The sequence below is a fragment of the Oncorhynchus gorbuscha genome, linkage group LG11 (assembly GCF_021184085.1).
Source record: "Oncorhynchus gorbuscha isolate QuinsamMale2020 ecotype Even-year linkage group LG11, OgorEven_v1.0, whole genome shotgun sequence".
NCBI lineage: Eukaryota > Metazoa > Chordata > Actinopteri > Salmoniformes > Salmonidae > Oncorhynchus > Oncorhynchus gorbuscha.
The window spans coordinates 80,773,274-80,791,709 of record NC_060183.1 but is presented as its reverse complement, the minus strand read 5'-3'; the positions used below and the strand labels follow the sequence as shown (position 1 = coordinate 80,791,709).

The following is an 18,436-nucleotide window of genomic DNA, read 5'->3' as shown; positions in this document are numbered from 1 at the left end:
GAAGTTTGCCAATGACCATCTGGATGATCCAGAGGAGGAATGGGAGAAGGTCATGTGGTCTAATGAGACAAAAATAGAGATTTTTGGTCTAAACTCCACTCGCCATGTTTGGAGGAAGAAGAAGGATAAGTACAACCCCAAGAACACCATCCCAACCGTGAAGCATGGAGGTGGAAACATCATTCTTTGGGGATGCTTTTCTGCAAAGGGGACAAGACGACTGCACCGTATTGAGGGGAGGATGGATGGGGCCATGTATCGTGAGATCTTGGTCAACAACCTCCTTCCCTCAGTAAGAGCATTGAAGATGGGTCGTAGCTGGGTCTTCCAGCATGACAACGACCCAAAACACACAGCCAGGGCAACTAAGGAGTGGCTCCGTAAGAAGCATCTCAAGGTCCTGGAGTGGCCTAGCCAATAGAACCCAATAGAAAATCTTTGGAGGGAGCTGAAAGTCCGTATTCCACAGCGACAGCCCCAAAACCTGAAGGTCTGTATGGAGGAGTGGGCCAAAATCCCTGCTGCAGTGTGTGCAAACCTGGTCAAGAACTACAGGAAATATATGATCTCTGTAATTGCAAACAAAGGTTTCTGTACCAAATATTAAGTTCTGCTTTTCTGATGTATCAAATACTTATGTCATGCAATAAAATGCAAATTAATAACTTAAAGATCATACAATGTGATTTTCAGGATTTTTGTTTTAGATTCAGTCTCTCACAGTTGAAGTGTACCTATGATGAAAATTACAGTCCTCTACATGCTTTGTAAGTTGGAAAACCTGCTAAATCGGCAGTGTATCAAATACTTGTTCTCCCCACTGTATATATACACACACACACACACACACACACACACACACACACACACACACACACACACACACACACACACACACACACACACACACACACACACACACACACACACACACACACACACACACACACACACACACACACACACACACACACACACACACACACACACATATGACCCCTAGTGCCAGTAAAATGTTAAAATGTAAAATGGCTATGCATTCTAAGTAGTATGCTAGTATGGAAATGGGAATTGTAGTGCCATTCCCTCCCTATCACTGGGGCATAGAGAGGCTGCCCCACTGGGCACAGGTGTCATTTCAACGTCTAGTTTTCAAATCCCCAAACATGCAAACTGTGTTTGTTATAGGATTTCGGTTAACAATTGGGTAAGAAAATATAAAAAATTTCAAAATTACTTTATGTTTTCTGCAAATCAAATTATTTTTCCACATCGATTCAACGTCATCACATTGATATATATTTTTTGTGAAGAACGGTGTTGTTCCAACCAGTTGGTGCCCAGTAGGAACCTGTCACTCAGAGGCTGCCCCACCACTTGTTGAGATACACCTCTCCACCACCCCAACCTGTCTCCAGGTGTCTATTACCACCCTCCTCCCAGCGTAGGATCTCTCCATCTTCCACCAGCACCAACTTCCATTCCACCTGCTTCTCCGCAGGGAGGACGACCCAGCTGGCCCAGAACCCGTCCTGGGCTCTCTCCAGTGGAACGAAGCCCGTCCAGCTCCCCAGCTCCTGCTGGTTCCCTGTCACAGCCAGCTCCTGCCAGGGAGACTGGGTACGGTAGTGGACACGGAACCTCACCCGTACAGTCTTGGGTTTGATAGGAAGCACAGGCGCCATCTTCTTATTCCTACGCAGGTCTCCATCTGGTGATACAGGTTTGGTTGCTGTTTCTTTGACCTCCTTGAATGCGGTTGCGTCAGCCACCGTTGGATCATCTGAATTGTGATGTGTTTCTGTGGGATGATGCTCCGCCTCAGCAGAAGAGCATTCGATGGACGAGTGGCTTATCCTCACCCATGGGGAGTCACTGTTGTCCTCTGTGGCACTGGCTGTCATCCATTCATTATAGTCCATCGTGGCTTCCATTATGTTAATTTCTACTTTCTCATAACTCTCCTCTATCCGTGTATCATCACTCTGTCTTTTCTTCTCCTCCTCTACACGCGTGTCCTTGCTGTTATCATCAACGATGTCTCCTTTCCTCTCAGCCACACGTGTGTCTCTAACATCGGTTGGCTGCCTCAACTCGTCAATGACATAGTCATGAAGTAGACAGTCCTTCCTCCAAAGATCCTCTACCATAGCTTCCATGTCAAGATCCTCTACCATAGCTTCTTTCATATCGTCTTCCACTGTCCTGTCAGAGACTGACGGCACATGGCTGGTCATGTCAGCACCTGGGTATTCCACTTCCTGTATCTCTGAATCACACACATGGTCAAGTTCTTTAGTCTTAGCGTCAGTCAATATCATGTCAGGTAGATATTCATTGGGATGTTCTGGTTCCTGAGTGTCGCTGACAAAGGCAACCTGGCTGTCCATATTATCACTTGTACATTCTACTTCCTGTGTTTCTTCTTCACATAAATTGCCAGGTTCTTGGAGGTCAGTGTCACTCAATATCTCTGGGATGTTTTTACTGGGATGTTCTGGACCTTCAGTCATTACCTCATCTGGATATTCTACTTCCTCTCTCTCCACCTCATACACATGTTCCGGTTCTATCCGGTCAGTTTCAGTCAATTTCATCTCAGGTAGATTTTCACTTTCCTGGACTTTGGCAAAAGCAACATGGCTGTGTCTATCATCATCCGGATATTCTACTTCCTCTCGTTCTTTATCCGACACATGTTCAGTGTCAGTCAATGTCATCTCCGGCCTCTCTTCGTTGGATAAGACAACATGGCTGGTCATGTCATCATCTGTGTATTGTACTTCCTGTATCTCTGTATAACACGCACGGTCAGGTTCTTGAAGGTCAGAGGCAGTCAATATCATGTCAGGGAGATTTTCATTGAGCTCTTCCAGATCTCTCTGAGGCTTGATGGCAAAGGCATGTGGATGGTTTACCTCGGACTCCTCCTCTGTGCTCTCACATTGACAATCATCACTCAGTTCAACTTCCTTCAAATCCTCCTCGTCCTGGTTATACACATCTGTATCCTTCTCCTGTCCAGATTGATAGTTTATGTCACTGAGGGAATAGTGACTGGTAGAAGCCTGCTCCTCTTGACCCACGGTAGGGTCAGTCTGGGACTCGGCGTCGTCCTGACACAAGCCTTCGTAGAACTGACATAAGCATTCACTGCAATGACACAAGCCTCCACAGACCTGACATAAACCGTCATAGTGCTGACATGTGCCTTCACAGTGCTCTTGAGGTTGAGAGCCGAGGTGAAACTCCTCAACGATCTGCCACTCAGCATACGACTCCCACGTGTAAGGACCATCGCTCTCATTGGTTGTTGTTCGGATGCGTCTAATGGGTTGTAGATCCTCATTGGTTGCTGTTCGGTTCCGTCTAATTGGTTCTAGATCCTCATTGGTTAGTGTTCGGATGCGTCTAATGGGTTGTAGATCCTCATTGGTTGCTGTTCGGTTCCGTCTAATTGGTTCTAGATCCTCATTGGTTAGTGTTCGGATGCGTCTAATGGGTTGTAGATCCTCATTGGTCCGTGCTCGGATCTGTTTAATGGGTTCCAAATCTTCATTGGTTGTTGTTCGAATCCTTGTAATGGGTTCTATCTCATCAATGGTTATTGTCGGGATCCCCTTAATGTGTTCTACACCCTCATTGGTTGTTGGGATCCCCTCAATGTGTTCTACACCCTCATTGGTTGTTGGGATCGACTCAATGTGTTCTACACCCTCATTGGTTGTTGGGATCCCCTCAATGGGTTCTATACCCTCATTGGTTGTTGGGATCCCCTCAATGGATTCTACACCCTCATTGGTTGTTGGGATCCCCTCAATGGGTTCTACACCTTCATTGGTTGTTGGTATCCCCTCAATGGGTTCTATATCCTCATTGGTTGTTGCTGAGATCCCCTCAATGGGTTCTACATCCTCAATGGTGGCTGGGATCCCCTCAAAGGGTTCTACATCCTCATTGGGTATTGTTGGGGTCTCCTCAAAGGGTTCTACATTCTCACTGGTTGTTGGAATCCATTCCATTGGCTCTCTCCTCCATTCCTCTCCATCCCAGCTCTCCAGTGTCTCTTCTTCACCCTCCTCTGGAAAATAAGCACATTGGAGATCCTATTAAATGACTGGACGGGCCATGTCATAAACCCTCAAAGTTCCAAACCAGTCTAATTGGAATGAATAGGTTGTTATCAATAAAACCTCACAATACGGTGCAGAGCTTTCAATTTGGCTGCTGGGGGGCAAGGAGACCTCCAGCTCCGCTAAAACCATTGACAACTATGTGCCGTTTTCAAGAGATGGTTAAATAAATGTTCAAACTAATTAGTTTTAATATCGTCACCTCTTTAAGAGCCTTGTGAGAACTACACATTTCAGATTATTCCACATTTAGCTCTTATCATCAGAGTTATACAGTAACTGCATGCTTTTCGTGATCAGTAAACACCAATTGACCACACAACTTCCGGGTTGGAGCGAGCGGTCGCATCGGCACTTCGCTCCGCAGGTAGTATAACTTTTTCATTACATTTCATTACATTTCATTATAGCACAACGGTTTGATTTGTCTAATCTTAGCAATTTCTTCTTAGCTAGCTACATAGCCGTCTTTGTATCAAAGATAATTGCGTAATTATCGTATTTCGCCGTCCTAACGTAGTCTTCACTGCTCTGCCCAGCAGCTAGCCAGCTAGCTAACGTCCACCGATTAGCTGCACTGTAGAAACTATTACACTCAACTGAACGACTTGATTAGTGTAGTGTTAGCTAGCTACATAGCTGTCTTTGCTGTCTTCGTATCCAAGATAATTGTGTAGTTTAGAGTGTGTAGTCTTAGAGTGATTATCTTAATTTACCGAGGTTAGCTAGCCAGCTATTTGTCGTCCTTAACGTAGGAGACTCTGCTAGCTAGCCAACAGCTAGCCAACGTCTTCTGAATAGAACTCAACAACCCGGTCGCATTCACAGGTAGTATCACATTTTCATTTCATTTCATTACAGTACAACGGTTTGATTTGTTTATTTATTTATTATATTATTATTATATTTGTTTGATCGTAGCTAGCTACATAGCCGTCTTTGTATCAAAGATAATTGTGTAGTCTAGAGCGATTTTCTAGGTTAGCTAGCCAGCTATTGTCATTCTTTTAATGCAACGTAATGTAATCAACACTGCTAGCTAGCCAGCTAGCCCCCGAATAGCAGCACTGAAGAAACTATTACACTCAACGGAACGACTTGATTAGCATAGTGTCAACAACGCAGCCACTGCCAGCTAGCCTCCTTCAGCAGTACTGTATCATTTTAATCATTTTAGTCAATAAGATTCTTGCTACGTAAGCTTAACTTTCTGAACATTCGAGACGTGTAGTCCACTTGTCATTCCAATCTCCTTTGCATTAGCGTAGCCTCTTCTGTAGCCTGTCAACTATGTGTCTGTCTATCCCTGTTCTCTCCTCTCTGCACAGACCATACAAACGCTCCACACCGCGTGGCCGCGGCCACCCTAATCTGGTGGCCCCAGCGCGCACGACCCACGTGGAGTTCCAGGTCTCCCGTAGCCTCTGGAACTGCCGATCTGCGGCCAACAAGGCAGAGTTCATCTCAGCCTATGCCTCCCTCCAGTCCCTCGACTTTTTGGCACTGACGGAAACATGGATCACCACAGACAACACTGCTACTCCTACTGCTCTCTCTTTGTCCGCCCACGTGTTCTCGCACACCCCGAGAGCTTCTGGTCAGCGGGGTGGTGGCACCGGGATCCTCATCTCTCCCAAGTGGTCATTCTCTCTTTCTCCCCTTACCCATCTGTCTATCGCCTCCTTTGAATTCCATGCTGTCACAGTTACCAGCACTTTCAAGCTTAACATCCTTATCATTTATCACCCTCCAGGTTCCCTCGGAGAGTTCATCAATGAGCTTGATGCCTTGATAAGCTCCTTTCCTGAGGACGGCTCACCTCTCACAGTTCTGGGCGACTTTAACCTCCCCACGTCTACCTTTGACTCATTCCTCTCTGCCTCCTTCTTTCCACTCCTCTCCTCTTTTGACCTCACCCTCTCACCTTCCCCCCTACTCACAAGGCAGGCAATACGCTCGACCTCATCTTTACTAGATGCTGTTCTTCCACTAACCTCATTGCAACTCCCCTCCAAGTCTCCGACCACTACCTTGTATCCTTTTCCCTCTCGCTCTCATCCAACACCTCCCACACTGCCCCTACTCGGATGGTATCGTGCCGTCCCAACCTTCGCTCTCTCTCCCCCGCTACTCTCTCCTCTTCCATCCTATCATCTCTTCCCTCTGCTCAAACCTTCTCCAACCTATCTCCTGATTCTGCCTCCTTAACCCTCCTCTCCTCCCTCTCTGCATTCTTTGACTCTCTATGTCCCCTATCCTCCAGGCCGGCTCGGTCCTCCCCTCCCGCTCCGTGGCTCGATGACTCATTGCGAGCTCACAGAACAGGGCTCCGGGCAGCCGAGCGGAAATGGTGGAAAACTCGCCTCCCCGTGGACCTGGCATCCTTTCACTCCCTCCTCTCTACATTTTCCTCCTCTGTCTCTGCTGCTAAAGCCACTTTCTACCACTCTAAATTCCAAGCATCTGCCTCTAACCCTAGGAAGCTCTTTGCCACCTTCTCCTCCCTCCTGAATCCCCTCCTCCCTCTCTGCAGATGACTTCGTCAACCATTTTGAAAAGAAGGTCGACGACATCCGATCCTCGTTTGCTAAGTCAAACGACACCACTGGTTCTGCTCACACTGCCCTACCCTGTGCTCTGACCTCTTTCTCCCCTCTCTCTCCAGATGAAATCTCGCGTCTTGTGACGGCCGGCCGCCCAACAACCTGCCCGCTTGACCCTATCCCCTCCTCTCTTCTCCAGACCATTTCCGGAGACCTTCTCCCTTACCTCACCTCGCTCATCAACTCATCCCTGACCGCTGGCTACGTCCCTTCCGTCTTCAAGAGAGCGAGAGTTGCACCCCTTCTGAAAAAACCTACACTCGAATCCCTCCGATGTCAACAACTACAGACCAGTATCCCTTCTTTCTTTTCTCTCCAAAACTCTTGAACGTGCCGTCCTTGGCCAGCTCTCCCGCTATCTCTCTGAATGACCTTCTTGATCCAAATCAGTCAGGTTTCAAGACTAGTCATTCAACTGAGACTGCTCTCCTCTGTATCACGGAGGCGCTCCGCACTGCTAAAGCTAACTCTCTCTCTCTCTGCTCTCATCCTTCTAGATCTATCGGCTGCCTTCGATACTGTGAACCATCAGATCCTCCTCTCCACCCTCTCCGAGTTGAGCATCTCCGGCGCGGCCCACGCTTGGATTGCGTCCTACCTGACAGGTCGCTCCTACCAGGTGGCGTGGCGAGAATCTGTCTCCTCACCACGCGCTCTCACCACTGGTGTCCCCAGGGCTCTGTTCTAGGCCCTCTCCTATTCTCGCTATACACCAAGTCACTTGGCTCTGTCATAACCTCACATGGTCTCTCCTATCATTGCTATGCAGACGACACACAATTAATCTTCTCCTTTCCCCCTTCTGATGACCAGGTGGCGAATCGCATCTCTGCATGTCTGGCAGACATATCAGTGTGGATGACGGATCACCACCTCAAGCTGAACCTCGGCAAGACGGAGCTGCTCTTCCTCCCGGGGAAGGACTGCCCGTTCCATGATCTCGCCATCACGGTTGACAACTCCATTGTGTCCTCCTCCCAGAGCGCTAAGAACCTTGGCGTGATCCTGGACAACACCCTGTCATTCTCAACTAACATCAAGGCGGTGGCCCGTTCCTGTAGGTTCATGCTCTACAACATCCGCAGAGTACGACCCTGCCTCACACAGGAAGCGGCGCAGGTCCTAATCCAGGCACTTGTCATCTCCCGTCTGGATTACTGCAACTCGCTGTTGGCTGGGCTCCCTGCCTGTGCCATTAAACCCCTACAACTCATCCAGAACGCCGCAGCCCGTCTGGTGTTCAACCTTCCCAAGTTCTCTCACGTCACCCCGCTCCTCCGCTCTCTCCACTGGCTTCCAGTTGAAGCTCGCATCCACTACAAGACCATGGTCCTTGCCTACGGAGCTGTGAGGGGAACGGCACCTCAGTACCTCCAGGCTCTGATCAGGCCCTACACCCAAACAAGGGCACTGCGTTCATCCACCTCTGGCCTGCTCGCCTCCCTACCACTGAGGAAGTACAGCTCCCGCTCAGCCCAGTCAAAACTGTTCGCTGCTCTGGCCCCCCAATGGTGGAACAAACTCCCTCACGACGCCAGGACAGCGGAGTCAATCACCACCTTCCGGAGACACCTGAAACCCCACCTCTTTAAGGAATACCTAGGATAGGATAAGTAATCCCTCTCACCCCCCCTTTAAGATTTAGATGCACTATTGTAAAGTGACTGTTCCACTGGATGTCATAAGGTGAATGCACCAATTTGTAAGTCGCTCTGGATAAGAGTGTCTGCTAAATTACTTAAATGTAATGTAAATGTAATTTCAGATATGTGAAGGTAGCATATCCATTTTGATGTAGCTAGCTAGCTAAGCAAACAACATGTGTCTTATTTTTATTAACAACAAATCAATACATAAAGCACATGAGGGAACACAAGCATACATAGATTACAAACAATGGACAATCGAGCTAGGGGCGGGGCTGGGGGAGGGGCTAGGGGGTACAATATCACATTACAATTACACAAGGACCTTAAGGGATATACATATACTTACAATTCTAACAGCGTTTTTTGTTGGTAGAGCATTTAACCGTCTTAAAATAAAGTTACATTTATTTTTGTAGGGTACGAAAATGATTTTCTGTTTGTAAATTTACATTTGTGTATATGAAATTTGGCCAAAAGAATAATGAAATGAATTACATACAATAGAAATAAGATGAAACATTTGTATGTAAAGAATCCAAACAGTACATCTCTCCACAATAGTGTAAAATCTTCATAAATGCGTTCAATTATAAACCTACTGATGTCTTGCCACAGTTTTCTTTCGCTCTGTTGTTGAATGGACCAAAAGAGAAACAAATCTTTACTACTGATGTGTCAACAGGGTCAATAGAAGGTAGGCTCTGAGGGTCAGGTCTTTCCTACTGATGAGTCAACAGGGTCAATAGAAGGTAGGCTCTGAGGGTCAGGTCTTTCCTACTGATGAGTCAACAGGGTCAACAGAAGGTAGGCTCTGAGGGTCAGGTCTTTCCTACTGATGAGTCAACAGGGTCAACAGAAGGTAGGCTCTGAGGGTCAGGTCTTTCCTACTGATGAGTCAACAGGGTCAACAGAATGTAGGCTCTGAGGGTCAGGTCTTTCCTACTGATGAGTCAACAGGGTCAATAGAAGGTAGGCTCTGAGGGTCAGGTCTTTCCTACTGATGAGTCAACAGGGTCAATAGAAGGTAGGCTCTGAGGGTCAGGTCTTTCCTACTGATGAGTCAACAGGGTCAATAGAAGGTAGGCTCTGAGGGTCAGGTCTTTCCTACTGATGAGTCAACAGGGTCAATAGAAGGTAGGCTCTGAGTTAACTAGCTAGCCAATTTGATGTGATCTGTTGTTAACTAGCCAATTTGATGTGATCTGTTGTTAACTAGCCAATTTGATGTGATCTGTTGTTAACTAGCTAGCCAATTTGATGTGATCTGTTGTTAGCTAGCCAATTTGATGTGATCTGTTGTTAACTAGCCAATTTGATGTGATCTGTTGTTAACTAGCCTATTTGATGTGATCTGTTGTTAACTAGCCTATTTGATGTGATCTGTTGTTAACTAGCCTATTTGATGTGATCTGTTGTTAGCTAGCCAATTTGATGTGTTCTGTTGTTAACTAGCTAGCCAATTTGATGTGTTCTGTTGTTAACTAGCTAGCCAATTTGATGTGATCTGTTGTTAACTAGCTAGCCAATTTGATGTGATCTGTTGTTAACTAGCCTATTTGATGTGATCTGTTGTTAACTAGCCTATTTGATGTGATCTGTTGTTAACTAGCCAATTTGATGTGATCTGTTGTTAACTAGCCAATTTGATGTGTTCTGTTGTTAACTAGCCAATTTGATGTGATCTGTTGTTAACTAGCCAATTTGATGTGATCTGTTGTTAACTAGCCAATTTGATGTGATCTGTTGTTAACTAGCCAATTTGATGTGATCTGTTGTTAACTAGCCAATTTGATGTGATCTGTTGTTAACTAGCCAATTTGATGTGATCTGTTGTTAACTAGCTAGCCAATTTGATGTGATCTGTTGTTAAGCCAATTTGATGTGATCTAGCCAATTTGATGTGATCTGTTGTTTTGAATCTGTCGTTAGCTAGCCAATTTGATGTGATCTGTTGTTAACTAGCCAATTTGATGTGATCTGTTGTTAACTAGCCAATTTGATGTGTTCTGTTGTTAACTAGCCAATTTGATGTGATTCTGTTGTTAACTAGCTAGCCAATTTGATGTGATCTGTTGTTAACTAGCTAGCCAATTTGATGTGATCTGTTGTTAACTAGCCCAATTTGATGTGATCTGTTGTTAACTAGCCAATTTGATGTGATCTGTTGTTAACTAGCCTATTTGATGTGATCTGTTGTTAACTAGCCAATTTGATGTGATCTGTTGTTAACTAGCCTATTTGATGTGATCTGTCGTTAACTAGCCAATTTGATGTGATCTGTTGTTAACTAGCCAATTTGATGTGATCTGTTGTTAACTAGCCAATTTGATGTGATCTGTTGTTAACTAGCTAAATTTGATGTGATCTGTTGTTAACTAGCTAGCCAATTTGATGTGATCTGTTGTTAACTAGCTAGCCAATTTGATGTGATCTGTTGTTAACTAGCCAATTTGATGTGATCTGTTGTTAACTAGCCCAATTTGATGTGATCTGTTGTTAACTAGCCAATTTGATGTGATCTGTTGTTAACTAGCCCAATTTGATGTGATCTGTTGTTAACTAGCTAGCCAATTTGATGTGATCTGTTGTTAACTAGCCAATTTGATGTGATCTGTTGTTAACTAGCCAATTTGATGTGATCTGTTGTTAACTAGCTAGCCAATTTGATGTGATCTGTTGTTAACTAGCTAGCAATTTGATGTGATCTGTTGTTAACTAGCTTTGAGCCAATTTGATGTGATCTGTTGTTAACTAGCTAGCCAATTTGATGTGATCTGTTGTTAACTAGCTTTGATGTGATCTGTTGTTAACAGCTAGCCAATTTGATGTGATCTGTTGTTAACTAGCTAGCCAATTTGATGTGATCTGTTGTTAACTAGCCAATTTGATGTGATCTGTTGTTAACTAGCCAATTTGATGTGATCTGTTGTTAACTAGCCAATTTGATGTGATCTGTTGTTAACTAGCCAATTTGATGTGATCTGTTGTTAACTAGCCAATTTGATGTGATCTGTTGTTAAGCTTTGAGCCAATTTGATGTGATCTGTTGTTAACTAGCCAATTTGATGTGATCTGTTGTTAACTAGCCAATTTGATGTGATCATTTGATGTGATCTGTTGTTAACTAGCCAATTTGATGTGATCTGTTGTTAACTAGCCAATTTGATGTGATCTGTTGTTAACTAGCCAATTTGATGTGATCTGTTGTTAACTAGCTAGCCAATTTGATGTGATCTGTTGTTAACTAGCTAGCCAATTTGATGTGATCTGTTGTTAACTAGCTAGCCAATTTGATGTGATCTGTTGTTAACTAGCTAGCCAATTTGATGTGATCTGTTGTTAACTAGCTAGCCAATTTGATGTGATCTGTTGTTAACTAGCTAGCCAATTTGATGTGATCTGTTGTTAACTAGCTAGCCAATTTGATGTGATCTGTTGTTAACTAGCTAGCCAATTTGATGTGATCTGTTGTTAACTAGCTGTTGTTAACTAGCCAATTTGATGTGATCTGTTGTTAACTAGCTAGCCAATTTGATGTGATCTGTTGTTAACTAGCCAATTTGATGTGATCTGTTGTTAACTAGCTAGCCAATTTGATGTGATCTGTTGTTAACTAGCCAATTTGATGTGATCTGTTGTTAACTAGCCAATTTGATGTGATCTGTTGTTAACTAGCCAATTTGATGTGATCTGTTGTTAACTAGCCAGCCAATTTGATGTGATCTGTTGTTAACTAGCCAATTTGATGTGATCTGTTGTTAACTAGCTAGCCAATTTGATGTGATCTGTTGTTAACTAGCCAATTTGATGTGATCTGTTGTGAACTAGCCAATTTGATGTGATCTGTTGTGAACTAGCCAATTTGATGTGATCTGTTGTTAACTAGCCAATTTGATGTGATCTGTTGTTAACTAGCCAATTTGATGTGATCTGTTGTTAACTAGCCAATTTGATGTGATCTGTTGTTAACTAGCCAATTTGATGTGATCTGTTGTTAACTAGCCAATTTGATGTGATCTGTTGTTAACTAGCCAATTTGATGTGTTCTGTTGTTAACTAGCCAATTTGATGTGTTCTGTTGTTAACTAGCCAATTTGATGTGTTCTGTTGTTAACTAGCCAATTTGATGTGATCTGTTGTTAACTAGCCAATTTGATGTGATCTGTTGTTAACTAGCCAATTTGATGTGATCTGTTGTTAACTAGCCAGCCAATTTGATGTGATCTGTTGTTAACTAGCCAATTTGATGTGATCTGTTGTTAACTAGCTAGCCAATTTGATGTGATCTGTTGTTAACTAGCTAGCCAATTTGATGTGATCTGTTGTTAACTAGCTAGCCAATTTGATGTGATCTGTTGTTAACTAGCCAATTTGATGTGATCTGTTGTTAACTAGCCAATTTGATGTGATCTGTTGTTAACTAGCTAGCCAATTTGATGTGATCTGTTGTTAACTAGCCAATTTGATGTGATCTGTTGTTAACTAGCTAGCCAATTTGATGTGATCTGTTGTTAACTAGCCAATTTGATGTGATCTGTTGTTAACTAGCCAGCCAATTTGATGTGATCTGTTGTTAACTAGCCAATTTGATGTGATCTGTTGTTAACTAGCTAGCCAATTTGATGTGATCTGTTGTTAACTAGCCAATTTGATGTGATCTGTTATTAACTAGCCAATTTGATGTGATCTGTTGTTAACTAGCTAGCCAATTTGATGTGATCTGTTGTTAACTAGCTAGCCAATTTGATGTGATCTGTTAATTAGCTAGCCAATTTGATGTGATCTGTTAATTAGCTAGCCAATTTGATGTGATCTGTTGTTAACTAGCCAATTTGATGTGATCTGTTGTTAACTAGCTAGCCAATTTGATGTGATCTGTTGTTAACTAGCTAGCCAATTTGATGTGATCTGTTGTTAACTAGCTAGCCAATTTGATGTGATCTGTTGTTAACTAGCTAGCCAATTTGATGTGATCTGTTGTTAACTAGCTAGCCAATTTGATGTGATCTGTTGTTAACTAGCTAGCCAATTTGATGTGATCTATCAATCAATGTAGCCTATCATGTATGTCAGCAGCAATCGTAAACACTCTTAAAAAGAAATGTTGAAAAGGGGGATGGTAGATAAATTCGCTAGGTCTACACCTTCATTGGTTGTTGGGATCCCCTCAATGGGTTCTACATAAAAAGTACATTAGGTCTACCTACCACTATACGTTGAGCCAACTGTACAAAGTTTATATCATCAGTAAACATTACCAGCTAACTGCAAAGTTTACATCAGTAGCTAGCAAAGTTACCAGCTAACTGAACAAAGTTTATATCAGTAGCTAGCAAAGTTAACATTACCAGCTAACTGTAAAGTTTATCAGTAGCTAGCAAAGTTAACATTACCAGCTAACTGTACAAAGTTTATCAGTAGCTAGCAAAGTAAACATTACCAGCTAACTGTACAAAGTTTATCAGTAGCTAGCAAAGTAAACATTACCAGCTAACTGTACAAAGTTTATCAGTAGCTAGCAAAGTAAACATTACCAGCTAACAGTACAAAGTTTATATCAGTAGCTAGCAAAGTTAACATTACCAGCTAACAGTACAAAGTTTATCAGTAGCTAGCAAAGTTAACATTACCAGCTAACTGTAAAGTTTATCAGTAGCTAGCAAAGTTAACATTACCAGCTAACTGTACAAAGTTTATATCAGTAGCTAGCAAAGTAAACATTACCAGCTAACTGTACAAAGTTTATATCAGTAGCTAGCAAAGTAAACATTACCAGCTAACTGTACAAAGTTTATCAGTAGCTAGCAAAGTAAACATTACCAGCTAACTGTAAAGTTTATCAGTAGCTAGCAAAGTTAACATTACCAGCTAACTGTACAAAGTTTATCAGTAGCTAGCAAAGTAAACATTACCAGCTAACTGTACAAAGTTTAGCAGTAGCTAGCAAAGTTAACATTACCAGCTCGCTGTACAAAGTGTCTACCAGTAGCTAGCAAAGTAAACATTACCAGCTAACAGTACAAAGTGTCTACCAGTAGCTAGCAAAGTAAACATTACCAGCTAACTGTACAAAGTTTAGCAGTAGCTAGCAAAGTTAACATTACCAGCTAATTGTACAAAGTTTATATCAGTAGCTAGCAAAGTTAACATTACCAGCTAACTGTACAAAGTTTATCAGTAGCTAGCAAAGTTAACATTACCAGCTAACTGAACATCGGAAAATGTACCCTTCTGCTGCTTGACAGGCAGAGCCCACAAAGGATGGGAAATGAACTTAAACCACACATACTTGTCAGGTATAGATCACTTTTATTTTATAAATAACTCAAATATACAATTAATGGTGGCCGATATTGTGAGGCTACCGTCACATTATCTGAAATGACAAGATCAACTGAGGTTTCCTGATCATGAACAGCATGCGGGTCCTTGCTGTAGTGTAGCCTATAACTCTGCTGATCATGGAACTGTCACTCCAAAACTAGCGGACCAATGGAGACTCATCGTCTACGCTTCCCTCTAAACCCCGCCCTTCACGGAAATATAATGCCAAACCTCGCAAGACACGAGTAGCGTAACCAAAAGGTAGTAATAATAATATAATATATGCCATTTAGCAGACGCTTTTATCCAAAGCGACTTACAGTCATGTGTGCAAATTCTACGGTATCGAACCCACTACCCTGGCGTTACAAGCGCCATGCTCTACCAACTGGCTAGTACATGCAGGCAAGAGTGTAGGCAAAATGTATTCAATAGGATTTATTGCTAGGAAAGTTTAACGGGAAACGATGTTTGCATTCGTTTTCAAATATTTTAATCATTTGTCATAGAGTTTTGCTCTCGCTTTAAAAATGATTTGATTACAAGTTTTGGGGGTTTTGCTTTTGATGTCTTATTTTTGTTTATAATTCTATACATTTAGCTTTCAATTTCAACATCCATTATTTCACCCGTCCTCGAAACTATGTTTACATTCTCAACTTTATTTTTCATGTTCACGATTTATTTGATTTTGAATTCAATTACATATGGCGTGAAATTGACCCCATACAGAGACCACTATGATTATTTTTGGCTGCCTCCTTCAGGGGAAAGTAATGCAAAAGTAACTGAAAGTAATGAAATTACGTTAGAGTATGTATAAACCAAACGTTACTTTACTGATTACAATTTCTGACAGGTAACTAGAAAGTAACCTACCCAACCCAGCAAACAAATCTAATAGCAACTGTAATATATAAAGCATTATACAAACAATTAAACTAGGGAATTTTGTTACAGACAACTGATATTTGTTTTTCACTTAAGCAAAGGGCTTCATTGATATAACAATTTATATTTTCAACCTCCTGCGCGCTCACAGCTGACAGCTTCAAGGAGACCTGCGCACACGTGTTTGTAGACATGACTGTATTCGGCTTCCGATTCATTATCATGGCGGATCTCTCATATAGCACAAAACATAACAAGCGTAGACAGCAACTATGCTGCATATGGGTTACATTCGACTTCATTACAATCCTAGGACCGATCAGTGAAGAATGAACACTAATAAAATGTTGATTTACCTGTTGACTCGACACAGGACAGTATTTTTTCTTCGTTTGTCGTCTCATTTTCATCCTTTTCAGTTTCCAAAATAGTGTCGTCAACCTTTCTTCTTATTTTACCTCTCTCTGTCTGTATATATCTGTATATGATGAGTGCGGCCCATACAGACATCATGGCAATAATAGCCATCACCACTGCAATCACCCAATCATTCATACAATACAACGCAGTTAAATCCCCTGCACGTCTTTCAAAAACGACGGTTTTACTTTTCTTGATCGACATTTTTGCAGCCTCTGTCACGAATAGGAAAGAGCGAATATAGGCTATGGGCGCGGAATCCAACAAGCGTGCGCTGTGCGTGTTTCGCCACCATCCGCGTTCCAAATGACCTCTTGTTGCGGCACGCACACATATCTCAGATCTGCAATCAAGTGAGCCCACTGCCAATACGCTGACTGGATCGCAGGGTGACGGTACAAGGTGTGGAAAGAATCAAGCAGACTCAGATAAAAGCAGCTCCTCAATTAGCCTGCGTGTTAAACCAAATGATAAAACATGACTCAAACAACAATACAATACATTGCATAATGATCGTGTGCTGCATTGATTATGATCTATGGAAATTAATGCTTTGTGATACACATTTTGCTGACTTAAAAAAAAAAAAATCTTAGACTGGCTCACACGTAGGCCTAGTAGTGGTGGTATCTGGTGATGGAGTTAGTGATTTATATATCTTTATTTAACTAGGCAAGTCAGTTAAGAACAAATTCTTATTTACAATGATGGCCTACCAAAAGGCAAAAGACCTGTGGGGACAGGGGCTGTGATTAAAAAATTAAAAAATATATTGCAAAACACTCATCACCACAAGAGAGACAGCAACACTACATAATTAGAGACCTAAGACAACAACAAAGCAAGGCAGCATGGTAGCAACATGACAACAACATGGTAGCAGCACAAAACATGGTACAAACATTATTGGGCACAGACAACAGCACAAAGGACAAGGTAGAGACAACAATACATCACACAAAGCAGCCACAACTGTCAGTGAGTGTCCATGATTGAGTCTTTGAATGAAGAGGTTGAGATAAAATTGTCCAGTTTGAGTGTTTGTTGCAGCTCGTTCCAGTCGCTAGCTGCAGTGAACTGAAGAGACGAGCGACACAGGGACGTGTGTGCTTTGGGGACCTTTAACAGAATGTGACTGGCAGAACGGGTATTGTATGTGGAGGATGAGGGCTGAAGTATATATCTCAAAAAGGGGAGAGAGGCCTAAGAAGGTTTTTATAAATAAGCATCAACCAGTGGGTATACAGAGATGACCAGTTTACAGAGGAGTATAGAGTGCAGTGATGTGTCCTATAAGGAGCATTGGTGGCAAATCTGATGGTCGAAGGACATCTAGCCGCTCGAGAGCACCCTTACCTGCCGATCTATAATGTACATCTCCATACTCTAGCATGGGTAGGATGGTCATCTGAATCAGGGTTAGTTTAGCAGCTGGAGTGAAAGAGGAGCGATTTACGATAGAGGAAACCAAGTCTAGATTTAACTTGAGCCTGCAGCTTTGATATGTGCTGAGAAAAGAACAGTCTAGCATGAGGTGTTATGAGGTGTAGTGGTGGTGTCTGGTCTTGTAAAAATGCTTTGTTTGTGTGTGGGTAGTATGGGAATTGGTTTTGAATAATCCAGTGTGATTGGGAGCATATTATTTGACATGGCCATGTATTTCAATATAAGTAATTTCTTTCCGGCCTCAGAATTACTGATACTGTCAATAAAAAGTACATATTTGCTGCCATCTAGTGGTATAAAGGTGTAGATCCCACAATTCATGTACTATTTGGCTACTGAGATATAAATGGTTTGATCAAGAGTAAATCCTTGATCAGAGTAGGCCATTCACGCTTCGATCACATCGAGAGTTTTGTGCATTTTGGTACACCAGAATTACATTCATGTCCAATGAAACGCTGCGTTTGCCTTGCTTTTGCAGAGACAGTTGCAGTGCCTTCTGTGTGGTGCATACGTTCGATTTATCGAACGTATGCGTCAAACCGTATGCGTAGACGGCTTGACAGAAATGGTAGCAGAACGTGAATGTTGAACTTTTGTTGCAAATATATCCAGATGCTGCTGCTTACCATTTTGCGCAAAAGCCCTGTTGGCGTGTTCGACGCGTCATAAATGCAACAGTCTATTCATTTGTTCAACTGCATTCTTTTACACTCTAAAAACAACTTGTTGCGTCAGTATCATTTGATAAAAAGACAATAGTTTCTGTTTACTGGTAGCTTTGTGCTTGATATATCATTCTCTGGCACATCCGTATTACTCTTGATGGGTCATTGTTGATGTTTAGGGCAGGGACATGGCCCTCTGTTAAAAAGCAGACTTGTTGCCGTAATCGACATCCTCAATTCACTGTAAAGTCTACCTACACCTGTTGTAATTCGGCGCATGTGACAAATAACATTTGATTATA

The 18,436-nt window shown here is 42.6% G+C and overlaps 1 protein-coding gene across 1 annotated transcript; it reads right to left on the bottom strand.

The window, feature by feature from the left end:
• Nucleotides 1-888: 888 nt before the first annotated feature.
• Nucleotides 889-16,309, bottom strand: LOC123989547. The gene is made up of 2 exons (XM_046290636.1): nt 15,957-16,309; nt 889-4,081 (listed from the first exon to the last, which is right to left on the bottom strand). The coding sequence occupies exons 1-2, from the start codon at nt 16,222-16,224 to the stop codon at nt 1,359-1,361; spliced, it is 2,991 nt and encodes a 996-aa protein (XP_046146592.1). The 5' UTR covers nt 16,225-16,309; the 3' UTR covers nt 889-1,358.
• Between the last annotated feature and the right edge of the window lie 2,127 nt (nt 16,310-18,436).